Source organism: Lepus europaeus, chromosome 14 (assembly GCF_033115175.1).
Source record: "Lepus europaeus isolate LE1 chromosome 14, mLepTim1.pri, whole genome shotgun sequence".
Lineage (NCBI taxonomy): Eukaryota > Metazoa > Chordata > Mammalia > Lagomorpha > Leporidae > Lepus > Lepus europaeus.
In genome coordinates, this window is record NC_084840.1 from 25,357,955 (window position 1) to 25,382,970 (window position 25,016).

At 48.2% G+C, this 25,016-nt stretch overlaps 1 protein-coding gene across 2 annotated transcripts in view; it reads right to left on the reverse strand.

Annotated features, from left to right (window-relative positions):
- KCNH1 (potassium voltage-gated channel subfamily H member 1) overlaps positions 1-25,016 on the reverse strand; it is a 377,968-nt gene that overhangs the window by 206,366 nt on the left and 146,586 nt on the right. For both annotated transcript variants that reach the window (XM_062211318.1, XM_062211317.1), the window contains exon 7: positions 10,435-10,864. In XM_062211318.1, the coding sequence (XP_062067302.1) occupies positions 10,435-10,864 (430 nt within the window). The remainder of the gene's footprint in view (positions 1-10,434; positions 10,865-25,016) is intronic.

Consider the following 25,016-nt stretch of genomic DNA (forward strand, 5'->3'; position numbering starts at 1 on the left):
CCCTGGCTTTTCCCACCTAAACGAGGTACACACTCCCTAACGGATCTTCGACACCCTGGCCGGCTGCCTGGGTTCCCCTGCCAAGCTCTCCCTTCCCCAGAAACACTCTTCTTACTTGCTCCTCTGGGCCCCCCGCCCCACTGCAGGTAACGGGAAGGCTGAGCTGTGTGTGCCGTGTGCGGTGCCTGTGCTCAGTCCTCACACAGTGCCTGGCACTCGGCTGCACCCTAGTGAGCCACTGATTGACAGAGGTTCCGGCGAATGGCGGGCAAGTCTAACACTTGTCATCCCAGGACCCACACTCACGCGTGTCATCTTGGAAACTGTTTTCCCGGTGGGCTTTCCTCCTCCCACCAGTTTTAAAGAAGGAAAGGAAAGTTCTGCCCTTCTCTGTGTGCTCTCTCTCCAGGTGTCCTGGCTGTCAGACTGGCCGCCGAGAGTCCGGATAAATGCTGGACAAAAAACAGCAGAGTGGGAGCACACTGGCTTCATCAAGTGCCTCAGCGCTAAGTGGAGCAGAGGCCTGAACCGCTGCGTGCCCACTTTCACCCTCCTCAAGCTTGGGGGCATCCTGCAAAGGGCCCTGCCACCGCCAGTGGCTTGCACGACATGTGCTCCAGCTACCAGAACCAGCGGCTGTCTCCATGATCTGCAGAGCAGGGATGGTGCTGAGCGGGAGGGATGAGCCCGGCCCCCTCCCCACCAGCAGTGAGCTCAGCCCCGCTTCTCCCCAGCTAAGAGCCCAGCCCCACAGCTCCCCAGCGGTGAGCCCAGTCCTGCTGCTCCCCAGCCCCGCTGCTCCCCAGCGATGAGCCCAGACCTGCTCTGCACCAGCTGTGAGTCCAGCCCCATTTCTCACCACTTCCACTGACCAACTCAACTTCTCCCAGACTGTGAGACCTCTGGCAAACTTCTCCACAGCTCCCTTGTCCACAACGTTGAGAATACAATCTGCTCATGCGGTATTATGAGTTTCAAAGGATACAACAGACACAGAATCAACATGGAAATGAAAAATTACAGCAATATGTCCATATGATAACTCCCATTTAGAGAGAAATGCATTTTTAGGAATGTAAGTAACTGTGCAGGTCATATGGGTCCCCAGGAGGTTGGAGACAACAGCCCTCCCTCAGTGGGCACCACATCATCAGGGCTTCCTCATACCTGAATCGCCTTGTCAATTCTCTGCCCAGTGCTGTAGTGCACCTGTGAATAAAGACCATGTCCTCCCGCCATGGCCACAGCCATCAGAAACCTTCCATCATACTCGCAATTCAAATTAACAAGCATGTCATCCCTTCCTCTCTGTCTCTCCACGGCCATCTCTCCACTGTCCCTGACTCCCAACACACATGCACACCCCACAAAGAACATTTTCCCTGCTACATCCCAAAATAATGGCAATGGAAACCAGACAAAGGAAAAGGCTTTGTTATTAGAGAAACTGGGGTCAAACCCAGGTGAGCCACCTCTTAAACTGCAATGTGGGATAAGTTCCTGGTGACTTGGAACCTGTTTTCTTATCTGTGAAGCAAGGATAAGAAAGCATAGATATGGGGCGCTTTCCTGTTGCTCTCGGTACCACATCCTGCCCCTAAGAATCTTGCCAGTCAGGCTTGATGCCTGGGACAAACACTTGAAATCACTTCTCATTTAAATGCATCCCCCTAGGTGAGACGGGTTAATGCCCTGGCCTGGAGCACCAGCATCCCATATGGGTGCTGGTTCGAGACCCAGCTGTTCCTCTTCCAATCCAGCTCTCTGGTGTGGCCTGGGATAGCAATAGAAGATGGCCCAAGTCCTTGGGCCCATGCACCCACGTGGGAGACCCAGAAGAAGCTCTTGGCTCCTGGCTTCGGATTGATGCAGCTCTGGCTGTTGTGGCCAATTGGGAAGTGAACCATCGGATGGAAGATATCTCTCTCTCTGCCTTTCCTCGCTCTGTGTAATTCTTTCAAAAATATAAAACCTTTAAAAAGATAAATGAATGCATCCCCATAACTGCTCTGCAGCCAGGCTAACTCTTCTTGGGGAAAAAAATGTATTTACTTTAAAGGCATAGAGTGTGTGCGAGAAAGGTCTTCCATTCACTAGTTCACTCCCCTAAATGGCCGCGAAGACCAGGGCTGGGCCAGGCTGAAGCCAGAAGCCAGGAGGCCCATTTGGTTCTTCCACATGGGTGGCATGAGCCCAGATCCTTGGACTATCTTCTGCTGCTTCCCCAGATGCATTAGCAGGGAGCTGAATTTGAAGTAGAACAGCCAGGGCACAAACTAGCACTCATTTGGGATGACAGCGCCACACGCAGGTGGCAGCTTAACCCACTGCGCCACAATGCCGGCCCCATGTCAATTTTTTTTTAAGTTTTATTGATTTGAAAAGCAGAGATAGAGACCTCCCATTCATGGGTTAAATCTCAAAAATGCCCACAATAGCCAGGGTTGAGTCAGGCTGAAGTCCAGAGCCAGAAACTCCATCTGGATCTCCCATGTGGGTGGTAAGAACTCAAGCACTTGGCCCACCATGTGCTGCCTCCCAGGCACATGAACAGGAACCTGGAGCAGAAGCTGAGGCAGAACTCAATCCCAAATACTTCAAAGGGATGTGGCATCCCAAGTGATGGCTTAACCCGCTGTGCCACAACACCTGCCCAAAGCCAATTTTTAGATGAAGCTTTGGATCGTCAATGTAAGAATACATCCATGTGTACTGTACTTAATAACCTGCATATTAAACACTGCAATGCATCTGACATTTTATTCAAACACAAATTCTCTTATTAAAGTATAGCATACCCAGGGGCCGGCATTGGGGCTTAGCAGGTAAAGCCGCTGCCTGTGAAGCTGGCATCCCATAGGGATCCATAGGGGCACCTGTTTGAGACCCAGCTGTTCCACTTTTTTTTTTTTTTTTTTTTTGACAGTGAGAGAGAGAGAGAGACAAAGGTCTTCCTTCCGATGGTTCACCCCCCAAATGGCCGCTACAGCCAGTGCACTGTGCCGATCCGAAGCCAGGAGCCAAGTGCTTCCTCCTGGTCTCCCATGCGGGTGCAGGGCCCAGACACTTGGGCCATCCTCCACTGCCTTCCTGGGCCACAGCAGAGAGCTGGACTGGAAGAGGAGCAACCGGGACAGAATCTGGCGCCCCAACCGGGACTAGAACCCGGGGTGCCGGCGCCGCAGGCGGAGGATTAGCCTAGTGAGCCGCGGCGCTGGCCCCAGCTGTTCCACTTTTCATCCAGCTCCCTGCTAATAGCCTGGAAAAGCAGCAAAAGATGGCCCAAATTCTTGGGCCCCTGCACACATGTAGGAGACCTGGATGAAGCTCTTGGCTTCTGGCTTTGGAGTGGACCAACTCCAGCTGTTATGCCCATTTGGGGAGTGAATCAGCAGATAGAAAATCTCTCACTTTTATCTCCATCTCCTTCTCCTTATCTCTTTCTAAACTCTGCCTTTCAAATATATAAATCTTTTAATTAAAAAAATAGTACATCCAAAGGACCAGCACAAGGTTAAGAAACAGCAGCTTGCTGCTCAACAAGAGGGAAGGGAGCAGAGAGAGACGGCCACAGCCATCACTGTTTGAATTCCCCACTTAGGAGCACTCTGCTGGGCTAGGTACTTTTGCTTTCGCACTCATAAATGGTCCCTCCACTTTCACATGGGCAAGCTGCCAAAGTTCGAAGCATTTGTCAAGGCTAGAAGTGGGCCTGGAAGCCACTAGCGACCAGCTCCAAAGGCGTCTTGCTTTCTCACATGCCAGCCACATGTGCCCAAGCACAAAGGCAACGAGTCAGAGCAGGCAGACCCATAGGCTGAGCCTTCTGGAAGCTTAGAGACTCACCGGAGCTGGACAAAATACCCAGCCCGTGAGACAGACTGAAGTCCTAACAATATTCCAAAAGCAGTATAAAGGACGGACAAGTGAGTAAGCCCCAAACACAGCCCCTCAGCCCTCACAGCACGCTGAAACCACGTGCTGAGAACAGAGCGGGAGTAACCAGAGCAGAGGAGAGGGATGTGGGAGTCAGCAAGTAGCCTCAGGTTGGGTCAGAAGTGGGACACCCCACTGCAATGCACAATGGCAGGCAGAACTGTAATAAAAAACAAAAATCAGGTTCAAAAGAAAAACAAGCCGATTTTCTGGCTAGAAAAGAATTCTAAGAATGAATGAGAAATGGCTTTTTTCTCCCAGAGTGTTCTGAACACTGCCCCATTTCCCAAAACAAATATAAACCAAAAATGTAATTAAACAGCATTCCCATGCTCCTGAGAAGGAAGCAGCCATTAGTATTTTCTTTTTTTCTAAGAACAGGAAAGAAAATATTAACTGGAAATAGAATCAATCACTGTTGTTAAACAATAAAATCATGACAATGTAAAATTTCCAACTTTTCCAAAGAGATATCAAAGATCACTATCTCATTTTGTTTCACCTCCACCAAATGAGATTGTCGGGACAGCCTCTCCCCTCTTCCTACGGTTCAAATGTGTCACTCAAGAGTTTCTGTGTTGGCAGCTTGGTCTCTGGCGTGTAATGCTAAGAGGTGGTCCAGCCTTTAAGAACTGGAGACCTGGTGGGATATGATTAGGTCCTTGAAGGTACTGCTCTTGGAAGGGATTAATGTAGCTTCCATGGGACTCAATTAGTTCCCCAAGGGCAAGTTGTTACAAAAAGAGCAAGGCTGACCCTTCACCGCTTTTTGGTGTCCTGCTTTGACCCTGTGACCTCTCCCTGTCACAAGCATTACCGCCACTATGCCATCTGTTGTGCACCTGCCTGGGCACGACTATCCAAAATAAAAACAGTTTCTCAGCCTCCCTCGCTAAGTGTGGCCTGGTTTTCAAGCACCAACTAATGTGATGTGAACACAAACAATATAGACAGCTTTGCAGATTTGTTCTCAAAGGGAAGGAGTGTGGCCAGCCTCCCCTCTTCCTCTTCCTTCCACTTGCTGGGAAAGAACATAAGGCCGAGGCGGGAAAAGGCTTGTTGGATCCCACTATGGAAGTCAAGTGTTGACTACAGTAGAGAAGCTTGGCTGGCTGATGACTGCAGAGTAGCCAGATCTAGCCTAAACTTTTGGGAAACGTATTTTGGGTCTCTATCCAGCAACAGAATCCAGATCCTCCAATAAAGAAGCTTTGTCAGCAGTGCCAAAGACGCCTTCCAAAACTCCAGGGCCTTTGAGATTGTTCAGATTCGGCAAGTCAGTATTGACTGAGGTCCATGACGTGTTTGAAGTCTTCTCAGGGCATTTCCACAGCCCCCTGGGAGTTGTGACCCACATCATTGGGGGGGGGGGGGGATATTGGTTCAGATGCAAAGAGGTTAGACAGAAGTGAGAGTTGTTGGACTGAAGTCCTGTATAGGGGAGCCCTTATTTGATTGCAAGTACAATCCAATCTGAAAGGAGGCCACAGCACACTGCTAGGCAGCAGGAGGGTTAGGTAGTGGGGTCATGTGTCCAGGGGTACAGATGAACACTGCCCTGTCCCCCTAGGTGGGCAGGTGATACAAGGAGTCAATGAGGCGTGGATCCAGCTGCCGTCTGGGAGCTGCCAGGCAGAAGCATCAAGCAGAATGGGCTCTGCCCCAGCAGAACTAGAAGGCGGGGCCCTGCAGACTCAGGAGGTGCCACAGGTCCTTTTGGCGTTGGCATTCAGCTGGAGTTTCAAGGAGCCGATGCAGAAGACATGGAGAAAGAAACGAATTCCCAGAGTGAGGTACTGAGGCGTGCTGTGCCAAGCTAGGAGGCCACGTGAGAGGCTTGGGGGTGGAGAGTCTGGAACATGAGTCCCACGTCTGGACCCCCTGCCATTACCAGACGAAAAAGGATTGAACGCGGCTTACTTTAACAGTGACAGGATGACAGCAATGACATTACGAACAGAGAAGAGCAAAGTGCAGCCCTGATTTAGAGAATGGGCGCTGTCTCTGTGCCAGCGCATTCCGGGGAGAGCACCCCAACAGCAGGGTGTGTCCCCAGCCCCGGTACAGGGACTCTTCCCCCATCAGAGGCCAGGACAAGGTTCAACCACAGGGCGAGACACCCTCTCTTGGGGCTTTTGTCACCAGCTGGTGGCCCAATGGGCCTGTGGCTGTCCTTCTCTCCAGACTCGCCGGGAGCACCAACTATGGCAGAGGCCCCCAACTCCTCAGCATCCAGCCTCACGGGAGCCCCTGGGTCTGCTCCGGTTGGGTGGCAGACCTCTGCTCTCAAATGCCACAGAGAGCTGCTGTGGCCTTGTGCTTCTCCCAGCACCAAAAACACATGCCAAAAGAAGCGAGTCCTGGCGTTGTGGTGTGACAGGTTAAGGTGTGGCAGGTCAAGCTACGACGTTCATATGGGACGTCGGTGTAGCAAGTCCTGGCTGCTCCACTTCCCATCCTGCTCCCTGCTGATGCACCTGGGAAGGCAGCAGATAAAGTTCCTGCCTCCTGGCTTGGGCCTGGCTCCACCTGGGTTATTGCAGTCATTGGGGCATAAAGCAGTAGGTAGAAGATTTCTCTCTCCCTTTCTTTCTCTGTTGACCTGCATTTCAAATAAATACATTTTTTAAAAGGTTTATTTATTTGAAAGGTAGGGTTACAGATAGAGGGAGAAATAGAAAGAGAGGTCTTCCAAAGCTGGTTTACTCCCCAGATGGTCACAACGGCCGGAACTGTGCCCATCCAAAGCCAGGAGCCAGGAGCTTCCTCTGGGTCTCCAACACAGGTACAGGGGCCCAAGGACCTGGGCCATCTTCTACTGCTTTCCCAGGCCATAACAGAGAGCTGGATGGGAAGAGAAACAGCCAGGACACCGAACAGGCACACCCATATGGGATGCTGGCTATGCAGGTGGCGGCTTAGCCTACTATGCCACCATGCTGGCCCCAATAAATTTTTTTTTTTAAAGTGAGTCCCCTCACTACACCTTGAAGTGAGTGCTAGCAGGGGGCTCTCACAGAGGAGGGCAGGGAGAGCAGGGCAGGGGCTGGCTTGGTCCAGTCCAGGCCAAGACCCCAGAACACAAGGTAGATACAAAAGCAGGTAGCCACAGATATCGTAGATCACCCAAAGCCACAGCTAACCACAAAACTCATTTCGGCCGACAGTTTTCGTTTCTTCCTGATGCAATTCTTCATCAGCACAGAGAAAGGTGAGCGCTGGGAAAGGTTTCGTTTTCCTGCTTCCCCTCTGGGGAATTAGCCAAGCTATAATGAGAAATTCAGAGTCGAGACAGTGAGCAGAAAGCCTGGGTGATCTATGCTACAGCTAACACACTGCAACCGAATAGGCAAGGAAGAGTGTTAAGGAGCCGCGTAAAATCCAATGCCGAGAGGAAAAAATCCTAACACAACCAGCAAGTCCCCACCGGCTTGGTGTGTCTCTGTCCCGCTTAAGGAATGCCAGGCTCGAGTGCCAGGGTGATCCGGGAGGGAGGCAGCTATGGTCAACACTCCCCATGACCAGAGATCCCACTCCTGACGGCAGTCCAATCCCACGAGCCCTCAGGAAGGAGGGAATTGTGCGGATGGATTCACCGAGCAAAACAAGATAAAAGAGGACCCCGTCCACCCAGTAAGCCATCAGCACTCGTCCTGAACAAAGGATGCTCACGAGGTGAGTTCACAAGGCTAATCACAACCCGGTTACACAGAGCGCAGTGCCTTCCTTGTTAGCACAAGAATTTGTCAACGTGTGTCACGCAGGAAGTGGAACAGCTGTAACCAGAAGTGACAGGTTCTGAAAAATGGTTGGTTTCCTAAGCACCTGGTCCCCCGAGTCGGCACTGTAACCTTCTTAAATTAAAACGACAGAAACAACAAACAAGCACAGAAGTTTCCACTGCAGAAATCCTGGCAAGCTGAAGTTCACGGAATTTTCAACGTGCTGGTGTGTGATGTGCAGAGACCACCAGAGTCTGTGCCATCAGTTCCCAGTATCGCAGGACAGAGGTCTGCAGGTGCACCCCCGTCTCGCCTGTCCACCAGCCTTGCATTCTTTGGGAGATGGAATTAACTTCAGTCTGCACTATCTTATAAAGCAGAAATAATAACCTTGAACATCAAATGTTATTATAACGTATAAAGTTGGTGCAAGCGGTGGCTGGCAAATAAAAGGTGTTTAGGAAACTGTTAATAGACTTGTTTAACTAAGTATCCCACTAGGCTGTGTAACCCCAGGAGGCCACCCATCTATTATACTTGAGTGTGTGTGTATGTGTGTGTGTGTTTTAACTAAATGGAAACATCAAGGGACTCAGAGAAGGTGGAAGAGAAAAGAGGCAGTAATAACGAAGATTTTCCCTGGGGAGTACACCCAGGAAATGATGCCCTCCATAGAACAGCTTTAGAGGAAAAAATGGCTCATCCTCATTATTTGCCATCAGAACAGTTCTCTTTCTCCAGGTAAGAAGCTTCAGGGAAAATTTCTTGTATTTGAAAGGCTTTGGAGAGTCCATGAAATGGTGTCCATCTTCTAGCTGATCTCTCTCAGCAAATCCACTGTAATGGATACAATGTAGGTGTCCCTGTGGCCAAAGTGTCCTAACTCCCTATACCACCTGCCCGAGAGAAGGAGACTGTGTCCTGAGCATAGCACCTCTGGTCTTTGACTGGGAGTCCCAGAGTTCAGGAAGATGCTGCACGTCCCACCTGGGAAACAGGTGCACTGATGGCTGAGAAACAGTTCTAGAAGAACAAGGATCATAAATCCTTTCCTGAGATGCGAAAAAGCACCTCAAGTTCTAATTAAGCTGAAGCAATTAGCCACCCACAGATCCTTAACGCTGCTTCCCATGGCCAGGCAATCAAGTCGATGAAAACCCATTTTAAACACAGGAGCAAACCCAAAGTTCCACTGGCACGCACCTCCCCCGTTCCGTAAATACTCTCAGGCAAACTCCGCCTGTAGGAAGTGCTTTGAAGAACTGCCTCAGCTGTGACAAGGTGGTTGCAAAAAGGGAGGTGGCGAGCCCGAAGTGTGACCATCTGGGGTGACAAAACCCACACACAGAGGAAGACACTGGCTCTCTGGCTCCCCAGCTGCTGCCTCGAGTCATTTGGGAGAACCAGGAGTTCCAATCTCCACCCTGAAGGAGCACTTCACTCACACACGTTTCTGCCTGCTGGACCAAGAGTCTGAGAGTCCCCATGCATGACTGGACCACAGTCCCAAGTGATGCTTCATCCGAGCACTGTCCCCTGTCACAACCTGTCATTCAAGTGCCAACGGGGTGCCTGGACACTTTCACCATGAGTCCAATCCACTCCAGCTCATCTGTTTCCAGCCCAGTTGGGGCCACTCCTCTGGAAGACTCCCTTTAACGAAAGGCAGTCACTGTGTGCAAAGGTTGTGCTCAATTCCACAACAGCAACGGCCACCCGATGGCCAACAGTAAACCAGTCAGGCTTAAGTAGCTTCCTCGAGAACTAGGGCTGCTTCTAAATCCTTCTAAAACTTTATTTTCCCTTTATATATATTTGAGTTGGAAAATTTTCTAGCAGAAACTGGCAGACAACAAAAACATTGACCTAGACCAGCATTGAACAACAGAAATAAGATTGAAAAGAAAAAAGAAACAAATTGTACTGAAATACTTCTTTGAACTCAATATGTTAGAAACACTATTGTTTTGACGTGTAATCAATAGAAAAGATAATTAGTGATTTATTTTTCACTTTTCATTCATTCTGTTCCCCTCACTGGACTGTGCAGAGCCAGAGTTGTATTTGAAGTGACAGGTGGCATGCACACTGATGTCACAAATTGTTAGATATAAGAGAGACTTCAACTGCTCTTACTAAGATAAATTAGAAGGCAACTGTGAAGAGACAGACACCATAATATTTATTTCACCATGTATACATGAGGAGTCTTCAAAATGTTCATGGGAACCCATGTTTTAAAAAAACTATGCATGAATTTCAAAATATTTGCACCCAGTCCAGCCTGTATTTTAATTTCCCTTTCCATGAACTTTTTAAAGTACCTTCATATATCAAAACAGCACACTGTACACCTTTAACATGCCATTTATATCAAAAAAGAAAAAATCGTGACATGGAGAGAACTTTACAATTCACTGTTCTATGAATAGTTTGCCCAATGATGTGTGTGTGACCTGATTAACATTTCAACTTCGTAACAACCTGTGTGTGTTCAGACACCCGTAGAAAACAGCCTGTATGGGAAGGGACCAGTGATAGAGGTTTTCCTGACAAGCTGTCTTTATCTCCTGCTTTGAGCCCTTTCGTAGTCTTGGAAGTTTTTTGTGCCAAGCACATGTTGCTTATCGCTTTCATGAAAATTGTAAAGCTAGTCTTCAAAAAGTAGACTCTGTCCTGTCAGTTATTAGCCACTGTCGTCAGTGCCACAACCCACACTACCGGGATGGCCTGAGCCATGGCCCTCACTCCCCACACCCAGCAGCGTCGTACTTACAGCCAATCATCATGATGGCCACAGCAAAGATCTTCTCGATGTCCGTGGAGGGGGCGATGTTCCCAAAGCCCACGCTGGTGAGGCTGGTCATGGTGAAATACAAGGAGGAGATGTAGACAGAATTCTTGCTGGGGCCACCTTCCCACTTCCCTGAGCCAGATCCGTTAAACTGGTACGGGGTGCCAATGTCCATGGCCAGTTGGTAGAGCCAGCTGTTGTTGCGGATCGTCTTGGTGTCCTCGTCAAAGATCTCGTAGTCCCCGATGCTGTACCAGATGCAGGCCATCCAGTGCGCAGCCAGCCCAAACACACACACCAGCAGGACCAGCACAGCAGCGCCATACTCAATGTAGTGATCCAGCTTGCGGGCCACTCGCCCAAGACGGAGCAGCCGGACAACCTTCAGAGAGCTGAACAGGCTGCTGATGCCCTGGGAGAAGAGGAACCAGTGTCAGGGCCAAAGAACCACACATCTTACTCCCTCCCCTCTCCCCACCTGGCCCGTTACTGCAAGCACAGAACATTTCCATAACATACAATATTACACAACCCTTAAAAATATAAAGCTAGAATTTTTTTCCAAGATGAATGGAATGGAGATTTCCATGAACTTTTTCCCACTTCCATTACAAAACAAATACATAAGCAAGCCAACAAAACAAGTAAGTTATAATTGTATTGTGCATAAGTATACAAAATGCAAGGGTACTTCAAGAAGTTCATAGAAAAATGAGATTGCTGCAAAAGATTTTAAAACGCATGCATAATTTTTTCCTAATGCATGTTTTCCATGAACTTTAGGAAGGCCCCTCATAAATCAGACCATGATTTCTGTATCATTACTCATTTCGGAATAAATCTTAGTGGTTTCATATTTCATTTGTACAATATGAAAGACTTGAAGAGTTGCATAATAAATTTCATATTGCATGACACTGAGTAATATTTCATTCTAATTATGTTGTATGTAGCTATACAAGGTACTTCTAAAGATACAGGGCAAAACAGAATTAAAAGTTTATTTTGGTGCAAAAAAGTTTTGAAATCCATGCACAGTATTTTCAGGACACACATTTTCCATGAACTTTTTGAAAAGCCCTGGTATGTATGGATTTATTTTTGCACCAAAATAAAGTTATCTTTTAATTCCATTTCTCCATGAATTTTTTTAAAGTGTGCTTGTGCATGTAGGTTGAAAAATGTTCAGGGAGCACTCAAAAAGATCCACAGTGATTTACTGTCACATAATCGAGAGATGGAATTACAGGCAATTTTTGTCATAATTGTATACATTCTCGGTAGACTTATAAATATGTACTTAATTTCTATAATTAAAATTATTACATTTATAACAGTTAAACATAAAGTCAATTAAAGAAATCACTAAACAGAACAAAGAACTGAGGTTCTGTTTTCTCAGGGGAGCTGCACATTCTTGGAAGGCTGAATCACTTGTCAGGCTGCAAATTATACTTGGCTATAGTAAAAATGGAATTAAAAGCAGCTCGTTTTAGCAAAAAAGGTTTTCTAAGTCCATGCATAGTCTATGCATTTTCCAAGAACTTTTTGAAGATCTCTCATACCACCTACTTAAACATAATCAATGAAGGAACTTGAGAGCTAGGAGGAAGCTCCGATCTTGCCAGGGTTCACAGACCCCGCCAGGCCAGGTCAGTTCTCCAAACAGTGGTTTTATGGGGAATGGCACTGTGGTAGTGGAAAGAAAATCAGTAGAAACACAGAGAAGGGAGTCTTAGAGCCACAGAAGTCACTAACTTGCTATTAATTTAAGCCAATTAATTATCTCTCATTTCCTTTAACTAGACAAGCAAGGGGATGTACCACAATCTCTCTGAACCATCTCCAAATGCGAACATACTTCCCATCTCCAAAGGGAGCTGAAACCTATCGCGGAAGCCATACCACTCAGAATTCCAAAATCCCTGTTCTGACTCCAAAATGTTCACAAGGAAATTTCCATTAGCTTCTTCCTACTTCATTAAGAAGCAAACAGACAAAGCAGAGACATTGTTTTGAATCCAGACTTCATCCCTCACATAGCAAAATTCCAAGGAAGGCCAACAGCCTTCCCCAAGCTGATTGAATGGCTGCTCACTCTTCTAGACATTCAAGTGTTTCCAGGTCAGTGCTAACTCGCTTATCCACTGTCCCCTCATTGACAAACCCCCAAGGGACAAGTTGTGTCACAGAGAGAAGGAAAGTGTAGAAATGCACTCTGACGAGCCCATATAAGAGAACCATCAGGGCTGTCTTCTTTCCCCCAGCCCACGGCTAAGTCCAGTTTCCCAGGCTCCTGCCATGGGGGTGGGTCTCGGGACTGGTTCTTGCCAATGGAATGTGAGATAGAACGTGTGTCACACCCAGGCTAAGCTCAAAGTCAGCATGCCTCCCCTCTCCAGGCATGCCTTCCAGAGTAAGACTGTTGGGAGTTTGAGGCCATGTGCTGAAGATGGGGAAAATACAGTGTGGAGAGACTGTGTGGACCACACACCCCCAAACCCCAGCCTGCAAGGCAACTCCAACTGGGTTGTGGTGTAAATGTCAGAGCAGCCACTCAGAATGGCTGCAGGATGCTCGTTTCAGTCGTCAGCATTCACCTGCGTTGTCACGTGAACACATAAACCTCCTACGCAGCACAGTCTCGTCTACGCAGACCACAAATCAGGCTGCCACACAGATTATTCTGTTGCGGCAAGGATGAGAGGGGCAAGATTTACTGCGCTTTAAAAACTAAAATAAACAACAGTCTCATAGCCATAAAACTTAACACCACAAATAATCATTTCTTGTCTAACAAGTGCCTGGATGCAAGGATAGTAACAGGTTTTTCTAGAGGCCGGCATTGTGGGGCAGCACGTAAACTGCTGCCTGTGACACCAGCATCTCATATGGGCACCGGTTCAAGTCCAGCTGCTCCACTTCTAAACCAGCTCCCTGCTAATGTGCCTGGGAAAGCAGAAGATGGCTAAGTGCTTGAGCCCTTGCACCCACGCAGGAGACCCAGATGAAGCTCCTGGCTCTGGCTTCAGTTTGACACAATCCCAACTATTATAGCCATTTGGGGAGTGAACCAGCAGATAAAGGTCATCATCATTATCTTCTCCCTCTCCCTCTCCCCTCCCCCTCCCTCTGCCTTTTAAATAAATCAATATTTTTAAATGGTTTTTCTAAGCCAACTGAGAACATGCCCAGGTCAGCTTCATACACACTTTTCTCAAACACCTGCTAGGCACAAAAGACTGAGGCATTGTCCCAGTTTGAGGTGCAAAAAAACTGATGGCAGAAGTTGGGGGAGGGGGAGTAGGGTGGGTAGTGTCTCCTCACAGGACATTTGCATTCTAACAAAAGGAGAAAACCTTCCATAGTGGAATCAGAAGTACCCACAGTCTGGATAAGGGAGATATTTTGGGAGGCAAAGGAGTTTTTCTGATGACTCAGAAATCAGAAGCCCTGTAGGCAGCCACCTACTCTCCACTCCTCATATGGAAGTCTTTGAAATCAACTTTTAAAGCAGTTCTACTCAAAAGTAGCTTAATACCCGGGGAGGAGGAACTGCCTTGTCATTTGTCCTTGCTCAGATTCAATTCAAAGCAGCATTCCTGGAGAACCTGCTATGTCCTTTGCATGCTAATGCTCTCTGGAGGTGTTGTCTTGGCCTTCTCATTCACTAGTGTCCCTCCAGTGCCTGGCCTGGAAAGTGCTCACAAGGAAGAAAGCAAACGCGTAATAACTAAGAGAGACGAGCTGTGATTAGTGAGAAGATATTTTCTACCTAATAGCCCTGGAACAGTGAGCAGGTGTTCAGACTAGAAGTTCAGATACCCACATCCTACAGCCAAGGTGGGATCCTTGATTCTGGCTCCTGATTCCAGCTCCTGTTAGTGTGGACCCTGGAAGGCCCATGGCAATGGCCCAAGGAATTGAATTCCTGCACCCACTGGCAGACCTGAGCTGTGCTCCTGGCTTTGGCCCTGGTCCAACTCTGGCTGTGTGCAGGCATTTGGGCAGTGACCAGTGGATGAGAGCACCCTCTCTGTCAAATAAGAAATTAAAAATTTTTTAAATACAGAACTGGAGAGTAGAGAGGGGACATAGCTATCACCTAGTGCAACTCCACTGCACTCAGCAATGTCTTCAGAACCCCTGGAAGGAATGACCAAGTAGCCTCTCTGTGACCACTCCCACTCCTACCACCCCCACCCCTGATCACTGTCAGTGGCAGTCATCCATGGAGGTGAACTCTGGGGGTCCCACCACCATTCTTATCTCCTCCTTATGCATCCTTCCTGCCTTCTCCCATAATCCATGCAACCACCACCAAAGGTCATAGTGTCCTGCACCTACACACTCCAGTTGTGTGGAGCATCTCCCATGGTGGGTGCACAGGTGCACCTCTGTGCCTGTTCAGACCAAGTCCTCAGCTCAGAACGCCCAGCTCTCCTATTTCTGCCAGGTGGCCTACCAGCCCTTCTTCACGCTTGTCACCACCTCAACCCCAAAGCCTTCCATGAGTACCCAGGAGTCACAACCAATCTCTGACTCCTCCTGTATCCACTACCCCTTGACCATTGCCTTGCCTTATCGTTTCCTGTGCCCATTTCCTCGACATAAGGAACTGCATCTTCCTGAAGGAAGAATCGCGGGTTATTCATTTTAGAAACCCTCTCCTATCAGGTTAAGTAGTCTCCGCCCCACATCTATGTCCCCTGCAGAACCTCAGACGGTAACCTCCTTTGGAAATAGGGCTGCTGTGGGACATAATTAAGACGAGGGTCTTTAATCCAGCAATGATTGGTAGCCTTGACAAAGAGACAAGACATGGGCACAGAGAAAGAGCACCACAGTGCAAACACGGAGATGTGGCTGTGGGCCAAGGACTGCCAGCAACACCGGCACCTAAGCCCAAGGCATGTAAGAGGTTTTCCCCATGCCCTGTTGACATCTTCATTGCAGACTTCCTTACTCCAGAACCATGAGAGGAGGAACTTCTGCTGACTAAGCCACTCAGTGGGTGGTCAATTGTTGCCACAGCCCTTGGAAACAAATACACCCACCGTAAGCTCAAAGGGTCTGGAACATGTTCTAAGCTACACAGAGGAGTCTGAATGATCAGAGGATTCCTTCTCATTTTTGGAGACTGAAACAACATGAAGTAAGTGTTTCTCCATTGTGTTATCTATGTGTACACTGATTCCCTATTACACGGTTGTTGCATTAACAGCTGGAATTCTAACTGTTTAAAACCCTTGTCAAGCCATTAATTTGTTTCTTTCCCTCTCTTGCCTTAGGTTCACTTGATGGGATAAATAAGACAAAATACTCCAGACTATTTAGTACACTAAAAACATGACAGTACCATATGGTAGAGAATCACATTTCCCCAGAGACTTCTTCCATCAGAAAACCCACTTCACTTTTCAAATAGCTCCCCAGAGTTCTTTATCACACTCTTGAAATTACAGAGAATGAAGGATTCCAAGTTGGGCCAACAGGGATGAAAGAACAGTAACAGCCTGGATTGGTGAGCTTCATCCTTAAATGCCAACAACTAGGGCTGGAGGGAGGCTTTGCACATCTTGGTGACCTCAGAGTGATACGGAGGCGGTTCAAATTGAAATGGACATCTCAATTATCAGACTCATTGATGTGCGAGCAATCAGGTTTCACCTGGTCACCCAGGCCAAGAAATCGTTCCCTTAGATCTGCCTCTCCGTTACCTTCTCATCTAACCAGATTCACCAATTCTCTTTTCAATTCTTTTATTTCCATGTCTATGCCTGAAACAAATGGAAGTCATAGGTTAATGGTATCTGTTACTGAAGAATTGCTCAGCCCTTCAGGTTCTTAGGTAGTCCCACCAAACCCTCGAGTCTACATGAACGCGACAACACCCACAGAAAATTCTGATAACCTTTTAAAAAATTGTCTCTCTGAGGGGTGGGTGTTTGGCACAGCAGTTCAGACACTGTCTGGGATGCCCGTATCCCACGCTGGAGTGACTAGGCTCAAGGTTTGGCTCGGCTTCTCATTCCAGCTTCCTGCTGATGTACACCCTGGAGGCAATAGCAACGGCCCAAGTTCTTGGGTCCCTGCCACCTACAGGGGAGACCTGACATTGAGTTCTGCGCTTCTGGCTTTGGGTGACCCAGCCTCATCTGTCATAGGCACTTGGGGAGTGAATCCACGTATATGAGCGCTTGCTCTCTCCCTCTCTGCCTTTCAAGTAAGGGAAATTTTTAAAAATAAAAGTTTCCATCTTATTTTCAACTGCACATTTCTTATGACCCATACGCCCCTCCAGCTGAAGGCGTCTTTCCATGCTTTCCTCCAAGTCCTCTGGAACGCAGCTTCACGGGAGAGGAATCCCCAGCCTGGATAGCGTCAGGAGTGTTCCCACCTCCTTCTCACTTTAACAGAAACTTCTCTCCCAGCACTTTGCTTTTCCCCATTTCTCTCCTTTATGTTCTACAGCAAAAAGTAGGGAGTTTATCAACTCCACACTTGCAGCCTCCAGACTCATGCTATTTGGAATTAAGAAAAATTGTTAAGATTCATGCCATCAGCAATATGACCACCCCATTCCTGCTATCTGACTACTGATGGGCAATATCTATTGAACTAGAAAAATGTTAGAGCTTGGGCTTAATGTTTTCAGGAGTTATCTTACTTATCAGCTTCCTGACCCCTCCCTTGCTCCCTTGAGTCTGTGCAGGTTCTCTAGTCCAACTCCTGCTATCAGCGTTGGAAATGTTAATGGTCTTGGGGAAAAGTCATTCGACACTCTATTCTTTGGCCACTTCATTGCCAAAAGTGGCCCTTACCCCCACTCCCTATCTCCGACGGAAACTAGTCCAATCTGCAATCTTACACACCAGCATTCTATACTATGACAAAACTCCCTGTCCCTTCTACCCCTCTCCCTTAACACCCCCACCCTATGTATCCATCAAGTCTCCCAGATTCCACTTCTCCACCCACAGTACTAGAATCTGTTGCTTACATCACTTCGAGTACCCCTCCTTTCCTAATCACTTCTCTCCTTGCCCTCCTGCCACACTTGTCCTGAAACACGGTGACTCAGCTTCCTCATCACCACCGATTTCCTAATTGACTGCACTCAGAGGCCCACTCCCAACACGTTCCAGAATCTACCATACCTAGGGTCACCAATGACACCCCAACCATCATCAGTAGTCAAACAGCAGACTTTTGACATTCAGCACAGCCACACAGTGTCCTTTGTGTCTTTGTGTTTGGGAATTGCCGCCTCCACAAGGTTGAGCCTGTTTTCCACTGCAAAGCTGATCAAGACAGGAGGCTTGCTTCTTCAGGCTCCCACACAGCTAAAGTGAGCATATGTCCTAGAACTGGCCCATCAGAGACACCACGCCAGTCACTGAACTTCCTGGCCCTGTGTACTCCAGCATGGCAGCATTTCCAGTGCCCAGCAGTTCTGGAAGCAGCGCCCTGTGTCCAGGTCCACATTTGGTGATGTCAGCAGTGCACGTCGCAGACCCATGTCCAGCGGCGGCAGCAGTACATAGTCATGTCTCTGGTTCTGCACTATGCTTTCAGGCAATGTTTCCAGCTGCAGGTTCCAAACAATTTCCTGGGCTTTCCAAAAAAAATCTGTGTATCTATAACCTTCCTTCCACTAGCCAGATTTGAACCTGAAATACTACAGCAAGTTTTCCTTGCTTGGCTGCCACGGCAGCTAACAGCTCCCTAACACTGTTCCTGACCTTCTTCTCATCTCCACACACCCCCTTTCCCTGGGCACCTGCAGCCATTAATGTGGCTTTAATCACCATCAATTCACTAACGACCTGTAAATCTACCCTTTCAATCCACATATTCCTCCTGGCCTTAAGACCCAGATGGGCATGTCAGTGCAGTGTCCCTTGGCCTTATCGCTGGCACGTCCGTGACACTGGCAGGTCTAACCCTCAGCCCATCTCTACTACTCAACCTGGACAATGTCCTCCAGTCTACAATCTCCTCCGTGGAAGACTAGGTGTCACCGTCTAAAGTGAACAGTCTGTTAAGAACGTTAAGTTTATGCACACTGGTATGCAATGGGTCCCGTGGCTGCCATTTAGATAGATAAGAAAATATGTCCATTTCCTATTTTTATGTACTAATAGAAATATTGGTCATCCCAAGAACAGAGACCTCACAATATAAACTTTTTGAACATTATACCATGTAAGTTACTGCTTATTAGGTTTTAAGTTATGCTATAAAGATAATTACATAGGGACCAGTGCTGTGGTGTAGCAGGTTAAGCCACCACCTGTTTTCTGGCATCCCATATGGGTACCGGTTCAATTCCTGGCTCCTCCACTTCCAAGCCTGCTCCCTAGTAATGTGCTTAGGAGAGCAGCTGAGGATAGCACAAGTGCTTTGGCCCCTGTGGGAGATCCAGATGAAGCTCCTGGCTTCAGTCTGGCCCAGCCTTGGTTATTGCAGCCATTTGGGGAGTGAACCAGAAGAAGGAAGCTCGCTCTCTCTATCTCTCTCTCTCTCCCCTCCCACCCCACCCCACCCCACCCCCATGTGTATGTTTGTGTCCCTATTTAACTCTGCCTTTCAAATAAATCTTCTTTAAAAAAACTACATGAAATTTTTAAATATATAACATAACCCTACTTTGAACCAGTAGGCAACATCTCCCACTGTCTTCTGAACTAAATTCCATCATTTTGGTAAGCAAAGGCCTTTGTTATTTGTTCCTGCACAGCCTCATTTCTCACTGCTCTAATCATACCAAGTTATTTGTGGCTCCACAATCACACCATGCCCTCAGGCTTTTGATTTTTCTTTAAGATTTATTTTATTTACTTGAAAAGCAGAGTTACAGAGAGGGAGAGACAGAAAGAAAGAGAGACAGATAGGAAGAGATTTTCCATCCACTGATTCACTCCCTCAAATGGCCACAAAAGCCAGGGCTGGTTCAAGCTGAAGCCAGGAGCTTCTTCTAGATCTCCCACATGGGTGCAGGGACCATCCTCCACTGCTCTCCCAGGAGCATTAGCAGGGAGCTGGATCGGAAGTGGAGCAGCCAGGACTTGAACCAGCACCCATAAAAGATGCTGGCACTGCAGGTAAATTGCCCTCAAACTGCAACTTGATGAGTCTGTTTCAACTCGACTGAGCAAGTTATTTACCCTCTCTGGGCCTCAGTTTCCCAGTTACTAAACTGGGAACTACACCTTCCCAGTGCATGCTGGGATTCGAACCAGTACCCACATGGCTACGCCACAATGCCAGCCCCCTCATGTTTTCATTTATGCTGTGCCTCCTATCTCAAGCATGGTCCCCTCTTGGCTGCCTGGCAAACTGCTAGCCATCCTCCCCACATTTCTCAACACCCCAGTGATGAGTCATGACCTATTTATTACTAAAATAAACCACCGTATGAAGTACGCAAATAGTTTATCTTCTAAAATAAATATCAGAGGGGCCGGCGCTGTGGTGCAGCGGGTTAATGCCCTGGCCTGAAGCGCCAGCATCCCATATGGACGCCAGTTCAAGTCCCAGCTGCTCCTCTTCCGATCCAGCTCTCTGCTGTGGCCTGGGAAAGCAGTAGAAGATGGCCCAAGTTTTTGGGTCCCTGCACTCACATGGGAGACCCAGAAGAGGCTCCTGGCTCCGGATCGGCGCAGCTCTGGCCATTGCAGCCATCGGGGGAGCGAATCAGCAGATGGAAGACCTCTCTGTCTCTACCTCTCTCTACCTCTCTCTATAACTCTTTCAAATAAATCTAAATACATACATAAATATAAATAAATATCAGTGAGATGGGAGTGTGGACCACTGGTTAAGACTGCACGTGGGATGCCTGTATCTCTCAGAGTACCTGGGTTCACGTCCCATCTCTGCTTCCAATTCCAACTTCCTGCTAACGTGCACCCTGGGAGGCAGCAGGTGACAGCTCAAGTAGCTGGACCTTGGCCACCCACACGGAGGCATGGACTGTGTTTCCAGTCCTTGACTCTTTCACTTAGTGCAGCCCCAGCTTTTACAGCATTTGGTGAGTGAACCAGTGGATGGAAGCTCTCTCTTTCAAATAAATTAAATACATACTAAGGGAGGTCCAAGTTTATCCCATACTAGCATCACTCTTTCACTTGAATTGTAATTGGCTCTATCACCCTATAAAGGAAGGAATATAGGCACAGCAGTGTGTCAGATGGTGAATCAGATGTCCCACATAGGAATATAACCTTTGACTTGCATCTTAATGGGACAAAGATTGAGAACATTCAACACAGCCACTTCTGTGAAGCCTCCCTTGATACCCACAGGCAAAGATGAGCATACCCTTCCCTAGGCGCCAGTGAATGGTCCGTCATTCATCTCTTCATCAAATACTTACTGAGCACCTACTATGAGACACACATACTTCCATGCACTGATAACCGACCAGAGGTAAACTCGATAAAAATCCTCACCCTTCTGGAATTCTCACTTAAGGAAGGGACAGATAATAAAATAAATGAGGAGAACAAATGTTATCTGCTGTGATAAGATGAAAAATAGCCAGGACTGAAAATAAGGACTGTCAGACTGCCAGCAACGGGGGCCAGGGTTCAATGCGGCTGTGAAGAAACCGATTTAAGCAATGGCCCAACCAAGACGAGAACGTGAGCCCCGAGAGCTCGAGGGAGGCATGTTCCACTCAGAGGGCTCAGCCAGCACAGGACCTCCCGAGGCGGGAATGGTGCTGTGGCTATCGTAGCTGGCAGACCCTCGTGGCCGGGAAGCACCGTCAGTGAGAGCAACCACTAACATCACTGAGGGCGTCTTCAGTGCTGGGCACAGCAGAGACTTGGCACCCACTATCTCACTAATCCTCACCATGCCTTCAGGTAAGTGGACTATAGACCCAATTTACAGATCAAGAAACAGGCACACGGCAGCATTTTCTAGCACTGCCCAGGTAGCAAGTGGCAGAGCTGGAATTTGAATCTAGATCAACTAACTCCCGAACATATGCTCGTATGCCTTCGCTCCACAGACCCCACCCCCCAACCCTTAACATCCATTCGGAGAATCCTAGCTCCCTACAGATGCTTCCTCAGTGTCTGGGGAGTGACTTACTCACAAGGAGGTGCTGGTGGGATGATAGTAAACCCAGCAGACTGCTACGGGGAATTCACTACCATATTGACAGAGCTTGGCTTGTTTGCTGTCTTTAAAACAGAGATGCCTTCAAGAATAAATGTTCCATGAAGATGCTACCACTCCAAGACCGGCAGGGCCGCTGCAGCTGAATAATGGAATAAATTGCCTTACCAGGTTTTATTGGAAGTTACTCACTGAAGCTTACATATAATTTGTTTCCCTTCCATTGTTTCAACATTTTACTTTCGGCTTATTTAATTCAATTCTGCGCTCATTTCCTGAAAACCTAGGATAGGAAGACATGGCCGCGAGCTACCAGCGATACAAAAAGCAGCAGCAGCAACTCCCTGCCCTCACACTGCCTACCGTCTGGCCTCAAAGAAAACATCGCAACCACAGGTGAGCAGGGGTCCCCTATGCCCATGGCTGTGCAGAAAGGGAATTTTCTCCAAGCTCCTTTAACAGGTCTGGTGGCCAAACTCAAGGGAAGGATGTGGTTTCCAAGTATAAGGGAAGTTTTTAACCAACAAGGGGATTGTTTGCAACCTTCTACTTGTTTAATCCAATAATGTATCCAAAAGGCACATCTGTACACTCCACAGAAAACAATCACTGAAGGAAGTTTAGAAATGTTACTTAAAACCATCCACTTCCTTGTTGTTTACATTTCGAACCATGAAATAAGCCAGGTGTTCAGTCCTGATATTGTACCATCAGGCTCCTTCCCCTTCTAAAGACTCCCAAAGCTGAAACCGTTATCACTGGCCAAAGAAAATCAAAAAGCTACATCTACATCTCCCCAGAACACTGACCCCAGAGTTTGTGCCTCTTAGGAGGGGAAATGAATTTAAGTATCCTAGAATGTATTTTCTCCCGTAAGAAAGCAAGCAACAGAACCACGTGTCCTGAGGCTCTGACCCTGAAGCAAAGTTAGCCAAGCCCTTCATTGGTCCTCCAAGAGGACAGCACTTCAGGGGGTGGCCTAGTGAGAACCCCAGTGCTGACAGGAGGGTTGGCCAGGGGCTGAGTAGGGTACTGGTGCACGGATCACTGTCCTGGCTGTACAAATGCAAAACACCACCTTGCCCAGTAAGAGTCAACAGAGCGCGGAGGCAAAGGAGCCCGTGCCTCCCGACTGCTCCCTACACGCTCTCCATCCGAGGCCCAGGTAACCTGTGCAGATTTGGCCTTAAAAGACACAAACGTTCCCCTCCCCAAACTCAACACACTCTAGTCTCATCTTTATCTAAGACCAAGCTTTGAGTAAGAAAGTGAAAGCCCCAGGGACAACCTTTACAGCTCAGTGGGTTAAGCCACAGCCTATGACGCCGGCATCCCAGATGGGTGCTGGTTCAAGTCCAGGCTGCTCTGCTTCCAATCCAGCTTCCTGTTAACATGCCTGGGACAGCAGTGGATGATGGCCAACCATGTGGGAGACCCGGATGGAGTTCCTGGCTCCTGGCTGCAGCCTGGCCCAGCCCCAGCTGTTGCTGGCATTTGGAGAGTGAATCAGAAGATAAACACTCTCCCCCTCTCCATCACACAGCTTTTCAAAGAAATCTTTAAAAAAAAAAAGGGGGGGGGTGGGAATCCCCCAAATGCATAGTCTCCCATCAAGCATCAGGATTTATAGCTTTAGGCCCACTGCAGGTAACAAGAGGGCAGAGCAGCACTGAGGGGAGGCTCAAGCAACCCAACCAGATGTATGAAAGGCTCCCTGGAACTTGGGGAACCAGCACGAGTCCATAGCCCAAGCACCTGGGACAGCTGGGGAGGCGTGCAAAGCATTCCTGGTGCTCAGGGACCGGTTCACCTGTGCTAAGCAAACCTAAGCCTAAGGTCGGGGATGGAGGGGCAGGGAACCCTCGCGAATGGAGCTTGGTGAGCCACTGGGCCCAGGGAAACCACAAGAGGCTCCCATGGAGAACGCCAAGGGGTAGCCTCGGCCCCATGACCCTTTCTCCATAAAGTAGGAAAGGAACAGGGAGGGACAGAAGACCCTCAGGAAGACGGCGAGAGCATTGCTCAGGGATTCCTCTGCGCGAGGAAACAGGGCCCCTTCCACAGGATGAGGGTCAGCGCTTGCCCCTCGACGCTGCTCACAAGCACAGTTGGAGCCCGCGGGCCTCTCCTCGCAGTGCAGCCATGAGAATGGAGCAGTGACGAGTCCAACGGTTCCAGACTCTTAGATCACATCAAGCACCAGACTACACAGAGTCCACTCTCCCACTATCGGCCTTCAGGGACACATCTCCACACATCTCCCTGAACAGGTAGTTCAAAAGTTTTTCGATGCAGGAGATGTTCATCCTTCTGTATGGACTACAGTAATAAGTACAACTCCAGGGAACCAAGGGAATCAAGCTACCAGGAGGAGTCCCAGGCGTGCACCCAAGTCACAGGTGGGATTCAGTCTAAGTTCAGGCCACAGGCTCAGCGCCCAGCCTGCCACCAGCTCTGTGACGTCCCCGAGTTGCATTCTTAACCCATACAGTGGAGGAAATGCCTGTATACCGATTAATGCTCATAAGAGCACGACATGTCGGTATTCGACTGGTGGCCACCTTGTCCCTCCTGCTGGAAAAATCAAGTCAAAAGAGAAAACTCATTTCCTCTCATTGAGATGACGACACAGGAACCGAGTTATCAGAAGTCACTTCTGACTGAGGGTGAATAAAGAGAGAGCACAATGTCACCACTCTGAGAAGTTGTGAGCCACGCAGAGTTTGATCTGGCGTTTCCCACTACCAGCTGAGGAACCTGCAGGAAAGTAGGCAGGGACCCTGGCACACACAGCCCATGGGTATGTAAAAATTGGTTGTACCTGATATGAACAGGAAAAAATCAAGGGTTTTTGGAAATAATGAAAATAGGGTACAATTTATACCTATGTATTCTGCTTTAAAGATCCACCACTTCTTTGACTATAAGATAAGAAATTCCTAAAATAACATAATAGTAGCTTATTTTAATGGAAACATTGTATGCAGACCTTGCCTGTCAACTCAATCCTGAAAAGTAACAGTAAATAATAATTTTAAAAGCTTTTATGTATTTATTTGCAAGGCAGACAGGGAGAGGGAGAAGGAAAAGGAGAGATCTTCCATCCACTGGTTCATTTCCCATTGGCCACAACAGCCAGGGCTGGGCCAGGCCAAAGCCAGGAGGCAGCAATTCCACGTGGGTATCAGGGACTTGAGTACTTGAGCCATCACCTGCCATTCCCAGGTGCACTGACAGGGAGCTGGATGGGAAGTGGAGCAGCCGGGCCTGGCAGCAGCACTCCGATAGGGAACAGAAACATCCCAAATGGCAGCTTAACTCTCTGTGCCACGACATGCTGCATACACAGCAAGCACCGCAGAAAACAATTGCTAAAAAGCAATGGTAGAATAAGGTGTTCTTCCCATTCTCAAAAGACCAATGCCACAAAC